At 39.5% G+C, this 13,147-nt stretch overlaps 1 protein-coding gene across 1 annotated transcript; it reads left to right on the forward strand.

Annotated features, from left to right (window-relative positions):
* The first annotated feature begins 302 nt into the window (after positions 1 to 302).
* LOC121511505 (G-protein coupled receptor 26-like) lies at positions 303 to 7,120 on the forward strand. Its single transcript, XM_041790243.1, has 3 exons — positions 303 to 973; positions 1,848 to 1,961; positions 6,378 to 7,120. Exons 1-3 carry the CDS (start codon positions 303 to 305, stop codon positions 6,652 to 6,654), a joined length of 1,062 nt encoding a protein of 353 aa, XP_041646177.1. The 3' UTR covers positions 6,655 to 7,120.
* Positions 7,121 to 13,147: the final 6,027 nt, after the last annotated feature.

The following is a 13,147-nucleotide window of genomic DNA, read 5'->3' on the forward strand; positions in this document are numbered from 1 at the left end:
GCGGAGACCGACAGTGGTGCTTGAAAACTACCGCAGCGCGTCACCACAAGAAACCTCTTGTTGTGACTACATTCCCATGAAACGGAGTCCCAAATTTACGCAGCATTATCTGATGAAGACTCACTCCATGAATCCTTTACGACAAAATCGTGGACACCGTTGAAGGGACGTTTATTGATTGATTCTGGGAGAAAGTGGGCATTGCAGGGCATGAGAATGTAGTGGCTGCAACTCGCGATGGTAGTTCGCATCAGGACTGCGGATGCACTTATCAAAAGTGTGGATATTTAGGAGAGAGCACCATGGACGCAGCGGACGTAGCCGCTTCAGTGTTGGTTTTGGGGATTATTGTTGTGTCGCTGCTGTCCAATGTTGTGGTGCTGATCTGCTTTCTCTACAACCCGGAGATCCGCAAACAGGTACCCGGGCTTTTTATCCTCAACTTGACGTTTTGCAACCTGTTGCTAAGCGTGTCCAACATGCCTCTGACTCTGGTCGGGCTCATCACCGCGGGCCACCCTGGAAACAGCGTTTTCTGTCAGATCGTGGGATTCCTCGACACTTTTCTCTCCACAAACTGCATGCTCAGCATGGCAGCTCTGAGCATCGATAGGTGGGTGGCTGTGGTGTTCCCGTTGAGCTACCACTCCAGGATCCGGCACCGGGATGCAGTGATCGCGCTCGGATACACGTGGATTCACTCACTTTGTTTCTCCACGGTGGCCACCTGCCGCTCCTGGGTCGGGTACCATCACCTTTACGCGTCATGCACCCTCTGCAATGTGAGAGCGAAGGGATCCGGGATGCAGTTTATTCTCTTCACCGTGGCTCTGCACTCTCTCACGTTCCTCCTCACGCTCATAGTGTTGTGTGTAACGTATCTGAAAGTGCTCAAAGTTGCGAGGTTTCACTGTAAACGCATCGACGTGATCACGATGCAGACGCTGGTGCTGCTGGTGGATATTCACCCCAGGTAAACAACCACCACACATACTTAGTCTGACCAGTGAATGCATCTGTCCTGCACTGCATTTTTTTATGTGAACCATGTGAGGGGGAGCCTTCTTTCACGTGTTTTCACCTTCAATCATAACATTTCACCTTTGAAGGTCAGTGTGCAGAAAAATGACAGAAAACCTGCTCACTGTTTTTTGTACAAGATGACCAGGAAGTAATGGAGGGTTGTCTGCTCTTTGCATTGCAAACAGAGCTGAATCAGTTGATTGCAAACCGTTTTCTTGCATTGGCTGCTTTATTTCTTTTGTCTTCTATCATGTATTTTGGAGGTTTGAACAGCTTCTTTAACAGTAAAAGTAATCATAGGAAAAATAAGAAGGGATGAAAATTTCACCTTGAGATGTACCATCTATGATTCAATTAAAAAAAATAGTTTTGTTCTTTAAATATTTTCTTTTATGTGATATTGAGGGGCAATAAAAGTTCCCCTTTTTCCACTAACACTTAGATTACAAGCACATGAAATGTGCAAGAAGAAAATGCAATTAAAATACACTCACATGCCACACACTCATCCTTCTTAATATTTTTAAACATGAATTTAAAGTAAATCTTAATTTCTCATTGGGCCAGGAAAGGCCTTCAAATTTTATTTTCTTATCTATCTTTGTCAGAACCAACTATAAGTTTAAGATTTTTCTCTATTTACATGGTTGATATCTACAAATGCAGTGCAAGAAGTCCTCCACCATAATCCTCCTTTTAGCTCACATTTCACTGCTTCCTTCACATCCTCTCCACATGTTTCCTCTGTGGACTGCTCCATTATGTCTGTGTGTCTGTGTGCTGCTGCCTCCTGGAGAGATAATGGTACCTGTGTGCTTTGGCAGCGTGCGGCAGAAATGTTTGGATGAGCAGAAGCGACGAAGACTTAGGGCCACCAAGAAGATCAGCACGTTCATCGGCACATTCGTGGTGTGCTTCAGCCCTTACGTCATTACGAGGTGAGAAGACACTTGTTCTGACTCACATCGTGCTGTGTTTAAGGTGATGTGTAGATGTGTTTGAAGTGTTTAAGATCATCCATCATCAAGCAGGTAAAAAAACTTCAAATCTTTGGAGTTTAATGGTGCAGCATTATTTTAATTCACTTTGTGTCTTGTTTTTGCTCTGCACAATTAAGGTACACATTATCTTCTTCATTCAGATTAGCAGGTAGAGCAACTCTCCTGAGACTATTTGACAAAGTTCATTTGGATTTTCATTCACCTTCTTGTGGCTGGTAATGCTTTTTTTCTCCAGGAAGTTATTTCCAGGTTGAGAATACACCACAAAAACCTAAAATCTTTGTCAAATTTCTTGTCAACAGCTTACTCTATTTATTCAAGCCTTTTCAGCCACATGGATGGTGAGGAGGCTTAGAGGGAAAAAGACCTCAGGAAAGAACAGTGCCTATAAAAACTATAAAAAGGACATTTTACCCTTCTATTGATTTTATAAATCAGTCATGGTCAATATGATATGGCTTTTTTGACACAAAAAAATACAATGAAATCTCTTTAATGCCAAAGTTAAAACAACTGTCGAAAAAGTAATGTCAATTACACAAAAATATGTAATGTCAAAACGTGACTGCATAAATTTTCACCCCCCTCAAGTCATTATTTAGTAGATGCACTTTTGGCTGCAATCACAGCACTGAGTCTGTGTGGATAGGTCTCAATCAGGCTTGCACATCTGGATAATGCAATTTTACTCCACTCTTCTTTTCAAAACTGCTTAAGCTCTGTGAGGTTGCACGGGAATCAATGTGAACAGTCCTTTTCAAGTCCAGCCACAAGTTCTCCATTGGATTGAGGTCTGGGCTTTGACTTGGCCAGTCAAGAACATTCACCTTGTTGCCTTTAAACCATGTCTGTGTAGTTTGCTGTATACTCCAGGTCATTGTCTTGCTGGAAAATAAATCTTTTCCCAAGCCATAGTTCTCCTGCAGACTGAATTAGATTGTCCTCCAGGATTTTCCTACATTTTGCCACATTCATTTTTATCGTCTACCTTCACAAGTCTTCTAGAGACAGCTGCCGAGAAGAATCCCCACAGCATGATGCTGCCACGACCATGCTGCAGGGTGGTGTGTTTGTGGTGATGTGCAATGTTTAGTGTCTGCCAAACTTAGCATCTTGTCTAATTACCAAAAAGCACCATTTTGTCTGATCAGACCAAAGAACTTCTTTCCACTTGACCATGGAGTCTCCCACACGCCTTTTGACGATCTCTGGTCGAAATTTAATACGAGTTTTCTTCAACTGTGACTTTCTCTTTGCCACTCTCCCATAAAGCTTTGACTGGTGAAGAACAACAGTTGTTGTATGCAGAGTCTTTCCCATCTCAGCTGCTGAAGCTTGTAACTCCTTTAGAGTAGTCGTAGGTGTCTTGGTGGCTCTCTCACTATTCTCCTTCTTGCACGGTCACTCAGTTTGTGTGGGCCTGATCTTATGTGCCATATTCTTTCCATTTCTCGATGATGGGTTTAACTGAACACTGGGGATGTACCGTGCCTTGGAATTTTTTTGCATCCATTTCCCGATTTATACCTCTCCTTCACCTTGTCTCTTAGTATTTTGGAGTGTTCTTTTATCTTCATGGAGTATCCAGGAATACAGATCGACCAGTGACTAGACCTTCCACACACAGGTATCTTTATACTATCACTTGGGCACATTTACTGAACTCAGGTGATCCCCATTTCACTTACTGTGAGACTACTAGCACCAGCTGGCTGGGCCTTTGTTAGATAAGATCAGTCATTTTAAAGAAGGTGAATATTTATGCAGTCACTTATTTCACATGACATATTTTTGTTTAATTGCCATTACTTTGTAGAAATCTGTTTCACTTTGACATTAAAGAGTTTTTTGGGTCAGAAAAGCCAAATTATATTGATTTATAAAATCAGTTAAAGGGTAAAACATCCAAGGGGATGAATACTTTTCAAAGACACTGTAGCTTCCACCGTTGAACACTACAGGCTTTTTATGTAACCATCTCTTCAGAATGACATATCCTTCCATCAACTGATGACCTCAAGTTTTGAGAGGCATCTGGCTGCAGACCTCAAGCAGACCTCTATGGTGGGGCAACGACTTACATTGCCCGAGCTGTGGACCTCTACGCTGGGGCGATGACGGGTCCTGCTCTCAAACATGCCGGACTAACACGAGGAGCCCAGGAACGCATATAAAAATTTATTAAAGGCTTTTTTTGTTTGTTTTTTTGTTTGTTGGTTTTAACTAAAGTATTTAATCTGTAAAACAATGTTAACAATTCAAAATGGAGTAACTTTTTTCCCTCTATGAGGATTACAAACATGATACCATCATCTTTATGCAAAAATAAGTGATAATACACACAAAAATGTTTACTATTTTACCACTAAAGACACAAAAAATGTATCTGTTAGTATTTTTATTTCTTTTGTGAAAATACGTTACGTTCAGTATCAGTTTTCAGTGAATTTCTACAGTTAATTTTGTTCCTCAGCTGTTGTAATGGAAATCTACGAGCTGTTTTTTTTTTTTTTTTTTTTTTTTTTTTTAACCTTATTCAAATTATTGAAAAATACAACATTTCGATGAGGAAATACAGACACCAAACACAATTCAAGTGGATAATAAAAATAGACAAGGCAACAAAAAATAACTAGGTGGGGTTGAATAAATATTAAATCTACCAGCCATTTATAGAAAATGTTTTAATAGTGAGACCGTGATGGCATCATTTCCCGCGGCCGAAGTTGCATACAAAATCATTTTGTGTTTTTCAGTTTAGTCCATTATATAGTCCACTATATGCTGCTCACTATTTAGTGGATAGGGAGTAGGGAATGAGTGTGTGGTTTCAGAGAGAGCCATGGCTATTTTACACAACAGCACAGTTTTATGAACAAAAGTGATCAAAAATCAACCAAGTCTTGCAATTTCGGCTCGAGTAATATACGTCATCGCCCCAGAGTAGAGGTCTGCTGCTGAACACCCCACCATAGAGGTCTGCTCGAGGTCTGCAGCCAGATCCTCTTGCAAGTTTTGAGCTCTTGCTAATCTTTTTCATCATTTAGGAATTATTTCAGTGACAAAAAAAGCAATGAAATGCTAACCAGAGCGTCAATGGTCTGGTACTAATATTCCACTTTTTAAGCTAATATCTTCCAATACTGATATCATGCTGATAATACTGTAAAAATATATTTTGACCAGACATGACTCAAATACATTTGCTAAAATTAGAGTTTCTGCAGTGTATGAAGTCAGTGTAAAAGTGCAGAAAACTGCAGTTCCACAAGTGTCCTCTTGAGGCTTGCTCCAAAAGCCCTTAGACTTCCATTAAGATCTATGTTAAAATGCCCATGCTGATATCAGAAATGACCATATTTACAGATGGGTGCAAAACACAAGTGCTGCAACACTATTAATAAGTGCATGCTGTGGGGTCTTTTTTTTTAAATAACTCTACACTTTTGGTTATATTACTGCTAAGATTTGTGCACAAATTTACGTAATCAGTGGGTGGAGTAGCTGTTTACCAGGATTTATCCTAACCTCAGCTCCACCTTTTGCCTGTTGGTGGTTTGATTGAAAGTTTGAGACAGCACTTTCAGCATGGTGAGGGCCATCACTGAGCTTCATAACGCTGCTTTGAAAACCAATGGGTGATGTCACCAACACACTGTGATTTTTTTCTTTGCTTCTTGCCTTCATACAGACAGCAATAATTATTTTCAATGCTATTTTGGCATATGGCTGCAAATATATAGATTTTTAACTGCTCCCTTCTCTTGGTGTCACAGTTAATTGGTTTTACACACAGCTGTAATCCTTGCCACTGAGCCTTAACGACTCGGGGGAAGAGAGAGGGGGAGGGACAGAGAAAAAGGACGATAACAAATGAGTCAGTGATGGTATCAGTGGCTCTCATTAGTATTAGCCCCAGTATTAGTGGTGGCATCCTGTCAGAGGCTGTTAGAATAGGGGTATGGAAATGCGATGAAAGCATATTAGAAGTTGTGTGGGTGTAGAGACCTGTTAGAATAAAGGATATCACACTAAATCAAGCAAGCGATTAACAGCTAAACACTGCGTTCTTTTTGTTGTGGATTGTATTTGATTTAATAGAGAAAGAAAGATTTTTCGAAATTAATTCAACCATCTAAAAAAGGCACCCACCAGTTCACATTCCTCAGCATAGTGGTGACATTTCAGTGAAGTGAAATGATGACATTTTTACAGTATAGCAGCTGGGGGAGGGCCTTTTGCTTTACATTTCTTCCACTCCAGTTACACTGATCTAAGAATTGGCTCTATTTCTATTTTCATGCAATGTGTGTGACTTTTTGTTCTGTCCTGTTTTTGCTTTATTTGAGGTAGAATCGTCGAGCTCTTTGCCCCAGGGCCCATAAGCCCTCACTGGGGCGTGCTGTCCAAATGTTTGGCCTACAGCAAGGCAGCAAGCGACCCGTTTGTCTACTCACTGCTCCGTCACCAGTACAGGAAGACGTGCAGCCTGCTGGCTAACAAAGTCCTCAAAAGAAGTCAACTCAACTCATCCTCCCTCAGGATGGAGAGCAACGCAGGGAGGAGCAGCAACAACGCCAACACAACTAACAACATCCAACCGGCTAACAACAAGCAACTCAGCCAGTGAAGGGCAACCCTTCAGTGACAATCAGGGTACTTTCTGTGCTGGATTTTATATCTGACCCTCATGATACCCAGTACATGATATCCATTTGATGGTGTGGCATCAAAGCTGAGACTAAAATGATGGACTCTGATGGAAATGTCATTTTTCTTACTGTAAAAAATCAACTAAAAGACCCAAACAGTGTATTTTCTCTTTTTCACTCAGTGGCACTCATCCCCAAGATTATTTACTCCCACTGTGGGGGCATGAGTTTAAAAAATAGGTCACAAATGCAACAGCAAATGTCAAAACTCATTGGTACAAAGCAAAATAATTTCCTCTAACATCTGGGCATTGCAGTTTATTTTCAAATGTTCCTTACAAAGGAGCAAAAGTGAATTTGTTAGGGACAACCTTCAGCAGCAGATTTGGTAAATCAGGGATCATGGGATTAACTTAAACAGGCCTGTGTCCACGGTGATAAAGGAACCGCCATCCTTTAGATAGACTAGAGCACTAGGACACAGAGGATAAAGCTATATTATAAATAAATCCAGTAGGATAAATTTACTGAAAAATAATGCATCACATGCCTTACTTTTAAACTATCCATTGATCACATTGGCAGGTTTTGTGAGTATTTTGCAGTCTTTTCTGCAGAGTTACATGCTCTTTTTTGAGTTTTGTAGCATACTGGTGAATTTGTGTGGAATAAGCTAGCGTTTAAAACATTGTAGTCAATGTGATGGTGCAATTTTTTCTTTTCATTTTTATCATTTAAGGCACAAAAAGCCTTCAAATGGTTTAGACCAACCTCAAAAATGGAGGACTTGTTGTGACAAAACCATTGGAACCAAACTTACATGACGATACAAGGCAAGCTACCAGCCCAGTAGTTTCCAATTACAAGAAAATGGCTGCAAACTTGAGAGTGGTCTGGCTGCAAACTGCACATTTTTGAGAGCCACTCTCACAGACCGTTCATCTGAAACACTGTATATCTCAGATGCTGTAATTTGATGATACAATAAATTTCCACTTTCAGTTAAAAAAATTCAGCTTTGTTAGCTTTAGTTAAAGCCAACATAACAGTGCTTGTTACCCAATTAGCACTACTACATAAGCCAGTGGTTCCCAAACTTTTCACAGCCGTACCCCTTCAGACATTTGACCTCCAGCCACGTACCCCCTACTCTCACGCACTCATAGCAGCTAGAAAAAGACTTGTCTGTAAGCCTGCCGCCACCCCCACCTCCCACATTTAGCATGCATAACATACAAATAAAATCTCTTAAAGTGAATTATTTCTCACAAAATAGACTTATTTACCAGCATTTTCAGTGAGCAACACCAGTTCACTTTTGAAAAAAGAGATTTACATTTCTAGAACATATTCAGTTATGAACTTGAAACTGTTAAGTATAAACTCACCACAGCTTTAATAAGAAGGGTGTCTGACTGAACATATATTACTATAAGAATCTTGGACAATTCAGGACAGATTTCCTTCTCCAAGATGCCTCACAAATCCAGCCTCCAGCCTCTCTGCCAACACTTCAGCCCTTTATCAAAGCTTACAATACAAACATTTGCCAGTTTGAACTGTAACTACTGAAACAGCTGTTTGAAACCTGACAGGTATTCAAGGGCCAGCATAGATAATAAATAATAAAAAATAATATACAAATTAAACCTGAAAAATAAAAGTGATTTTTTTATATATAATTTAATAGTTTTTTTGTTTTCAAATCACATTTTTATTTTTTTCATGTACCCCTGGGGGTACAAGCACCCCAGTTTGGGAATCACTGACATAAGCCAATGTAGCTAAGTTAGCCTAATCAACATAATTTTTTTTAGCAAACATTGCTAAAGTTAACAAAGCTTTGTATATAACATACCTATGTATCTTATATGTGAGCTAAGTTTTAGCTATGTTTGCTATGTAGCTCCATTAGTTATGCAGCTTAAACAGCTAACTGAGCTATGTAAGCTATGCGGGCTCCGTTAGAATGTTTTTGTTAGGGATAACCTTTTTTTCCTTCAAGCGGACTATTATCTTTATTAAACTTTTTGTGATTAGGTTTTGATGGTCAGGTTCCCAACCATTAACTTAAGCTGAACTGTAACCCTAAATGGAAGTTTAATCTAATTTTATTTCTAAAGTTTTAGTGTGTATTTCTGTTCTGAGGTATACAGTGTTTCAGATGAACGGTCTGTGAGAATAGCCTTCAGAAATGAATGGTCTGTGGCCAGACTGCCTTGGCAAATTAAGCAATAATTCAAATTTTAAAAATGAAATTGCCCAAGTAAATATAGTCAAAAGTCAGATTCAATAGATGTGAAACTAAACACAAGATTTTCAATCACCACACAGGGGTTGAGTCCAGATTAAGATCTAGAGTCTCACTTATGTCTCCTATGTCTTACGCATAATGTAGCCTACAGATATTTTACGTATCTTTTCTTCAGATTTTACAATAGCTGAAACCAGACTTATCCAACACTGTCTCGCAATGTTCACCACATGCTCCTCCTTTTTGGTTTAATTTGGGTATACTATTTAGTGAAGACCTTTGACTGTACGTTAAGATGAATGGTGTGTCTTTGTCTCCTTTTGTGGAACAAAAAGTGAAGCCAAAATACCTCTTTGACAGGTATAACATCTTGTGCTGCTGATGGCATTTGGAGGCAGGACGTGCTTGGATGAAAGCTGGCAAATGGGACCGCAGACATCATCCAGCCTCTGCTAACTAAAGCACATATTAAACTTACCTCATAAAATGTCAAAGATCCTTCAGAGGTGCAGTCCGCAGCAGAACAGGATCTTGTGAAAGTCAGAAGAAGACTCTTATTGCAACACATTCTTTGCAGATGGCATCACGCAGCAGCTGAGAGCTCCCCTTGGAAGGCAATTAGTGTTATCTGCTTAGAGAAACGCTACCAAAAAGTCCATGTTTTGAGCACTACTATGCCAAGCATTCAAAATGCCGAAATATAAAAATCCTTAATTCATAAGCCACTTTTATGTCCTTGAAATAGTGAAATATTAAGGCTTTTTTAAGTTATGAAAACTCAAAGAGAAATGGTAGCAGGCAGGAATTTAAAAAGCCTCCATCTTAAGCCTGGACAAGCTCAGTAGAGCTCACTGTTTGGCTCCCATACGGCCCTTCATTTGGTAGCAATGTGGCTTTCTAATTATACATTAAAAAACAACAAAGGATGGGGGAAAGGAACCTGGCACTTAAATGGGAGCTAACTATCATGCCTAACCGCTGTGTCATAGAGCAGGCTTGTTTCTGAACCACTCATCACTCGGTTGCTTACCCCACAAGGTTTATTCGGTTGATAATGCACCAGTATTTCAATTTAAAGCATATTTGTGACTAAACAAGGATGTTTTATATGTTAGCTTGGCTAGCCTCTTAGCTCAGTACAAGACTTCTCTAGACTGTTGTCTCCCTTCATCTGGCTAGATGACACAAGGAGGTCTGCAGGACTCAGTATTTGTGATACTGATTGCCTCCACCCCAGGTAAATCAGTTAAACTGTGGTAAAAATCACCTTTTTGTAAAGTGTAGGAATCATATTCAACATATGTAAAAAATTCTGATGGTAATTGCAGTGTACAGGTCCATCTGGAGCTTTAAAGCAGTAACTTTCCTCCATTCCCATTAATTTCTAGTAGCTGCCCCTAACTCCCTGACCCCCAGTGGACATTTGAGATCACAAGATTGCAAACAAGTAAAATGACAGTATCACTGGTTTTCATTATGTTTTCCCTGTGAGGAGCCGCATTTGTCCACAGAGCTGTCAATTAAGATGTTACGTTACATACCCTCTATTTTGGATCAGTGACAAGCAAAAACAAAAATACTCTGAAAAATGGCCATAAATGAGTATGATTTTAAATAACTAAAACAACAGATGTGTATAAACTTTATAATTTGACACACCATGTTTGTTTACATGGAGGAGATGGGACTTATTACCTTTACTGTAGCTAGTCAACAGAGGTGAATATTTTGGCTTCACTCACAGGCAGCTGTTTCCCTGTCCATCTTAATATACAGTCTATAGTTCAGACTCAAAAATGACTGAAAAGTATAATATGTGGACTATGGCAGTCAAAAACAAACAGCTTTTAGTATTTATGGATGCCTCCAGTGCTCTTCAGGGTTTGAGTTTGGATTGTTCTTAAGTAAAAGTTACAAATTTGGGCTTAGATTTAAGATACTTTACATTTCTAACTAACTGTATGGTTATACAGTATCTCTTGATGAAATCTTGATTAAATCATAACTCTCTGACCTCAGTGATAACTTTTGGGCTGTAAAATCAGTTGACAGTTGTCTGGTCAGGAAATGGACAGTGCATCAAGAAAAATGCACTGTACTGATGGTTAATTGTACATGTATGTTGTAGCTATGAGGCCTGAGTTCTGAAGTGCCTTTAACACTATGAGCTCTCTGATTCAGTCTGAACACAGCAGAGGAAAAGTTAGCATTGTGTTAATTCTTGGTAATCAGTGTTGTGGTTGATGATAGAGCCTGTTAATGCTGTTTGGTTTATTTTATGAAAGCTATGAGTATTGTTTAGTTTGTGATACCACTGAGTCATGTTGTTGCATCAGGACAAAAGGGTGACAATTATTTGATTGTGGTAGCAACCATTCAACGATGTGTAATGAACATTACAGCTCATGCCATGTGAGCACAGCTGTTTGATGTCTGGGTTGTACAAATTATTCATTGAGACTGCAGTGACGAATCAGGATTTTTTTTTTTTTACTTTACAGTGAAAGTACAAAGCCTTTAAAAGGCGTAAAATGTATTTATTTTTGTCAAGACTGTGTTTAATTTTTGTTGAATACAATTGTGATTTTATTGCAATAAATGCTGTGCATTTTGGCGATTTAAGAACTTTCCACATTTCTTGGATAACATTTGATCATGTCCACATTCATTGTTATGTAACTTAAAAGGATGCATAGACAGTTTAGCTGATTTATGCTCGAACAATGCTCAACCAAAAGACAAGCCTGCCAAATCTTAACACCTTTATTCTCCCACGCTGATTAAGTCAAAGAGAAGGAATAATTAATTTGAGAAATCATTTAAGATGTGTTCCACCCACCACTGCTGCTGTTGTTGTGGCAGCAGAACAAAGACTTTTTACAAAAGCATCAGGCCTGAGAGTTAAAGGCTTTCTTAATTGCAGAGCTTCGAGAGGGAGTGGGAAAAGAAGAAGAAGAGGAGGCAAGAAAGAGAGAGGGAAATAGGCACTAACTCACCAAGTCCAGACAGCCATGAAAAGATTCAACAAAACTACATCCTCCGTCTTCCTCTCTCTCATCATGAACCACATTAGTCTCAATCATCCTTGGCAAACTCCTTGTGTCCCTTTTCCTACTAAACTAACAAGTGCTGGAAACAATATCTGATCTGTCTGTGGTTAAAAAAAACAACCATGCCTTCCATCAGTCAGCACAAGGCCTGACGCTGCACTTACTGCATCCCTGTATTCACAGCTCACCAACCAAGGGCAATTAGTGGAAAGTATTCAAAAAGTTTGGAAGTCTCCCCAGTCTGGAGGTGTGTAAGCTCCCTGTGAGACTCAGTGAGTGGGTGAGCGGCAGACACAAACCTACCATACACAAAACAGTGTGTGCAGACCTTGTGATTAAGCCGGCATGTATGAATTACAAGAGAACAGAACAGTAAGGCAGGGATGACAAGCATGGTCACTGACCTCAGACACTGAGAAGAGAGAACTTTGTATTGTTTGCTGTGGGGCTCTTAAAATGGTTTCAAATTTCAAGGTGTCTACCAGTCATAATCACAGTTAATGTTGCTTCATAAGACAGTGTAGCTAAGCTAGTTTTAGAAATATGAGCTTTAGAAAATGTAGCCAAAGGTAACATAGCTACATAAGTTATATGGATAATGTAGCTAAATCATTTTGTACCTGTTAGCTTTGTAGCTCCATTAACATATCCATGAGCTTTTTGAGCCTTCGCTAGGTTAGGTATGTAGTTTCATTATAGACATAGATTACGCTGGGAGATTTCTGGGAGGACAAGTTTAATTAATTTTTTGTATTCAGGTGTTTTAGTTTCCTAACGGTTACCTTAACCCTTACTCTAACCTAACCTAAAGTTTATTCCAGTTTTATTTTGAAAGTTATAACGTGTATTTCTGTTCAGACGGTTGCAGTGTGTCACAGTAACAGTCTGCGATAGGAAATCTGCGGAGACCCCTCTCTTGGTTTCTGAAATAGAGGTCTGAAGCTCAACCATGGCGGTGAACATATAAAAAAGGCTATCTAAGGCCAGCCACACACTTAAATCTGGAAAGATTTTAAAAACGTGGGTGACCACAGACATCAGAAAATTTCAAACATTTTTTCATCTTTAATCCTCTAAACAGACACTCAAGACAACTCAGTCAGGCCGTCATATCTCTGGAGATCACAAACCTGCTGACCTGCTAACTACCTCGTGGGATCACACGAC

The sequence above is a fragment of the Cheilinus undulatus genome, linkage group 6 (genome assembly GCF_018320785.1).
Source record: "Cheilinus undulatus linkage group 6, ASM1832078v1, whole genome shotgun sequence".
In the NCBI taxonomy this organism is placed as follows: Eukaryota; Metazoa; Chordata; class Actinopteri; order Labriformes; family Labridae; genus Cheilinus; species Cheilinus undulatus.

Bases quoted from the DNA above. Each gene is read 5' to 3' on its own strand.
- LOC121511505 (XM_041790243.1), top strand. From the start codon at position 303: ATGGACGCAGCGGACGTAGCCGCTTCAGTGTTGGTTTTGGGGATTATT. The intron at 974-1,847 runs GTAAACAACCAC...GTGCTTTGGCAG, and splicing joins CTGGTGGATATTCACCCCAG to CGTGCGGCAGAAATGTTTGG. The intron at 1,962-6,377 runs GTGAGAAGACAC...TATTTGAGGTAG, and splicing joins AGCCCTTACGTCATTACGAG to AATCGTCGAGCTCTTTGCCC.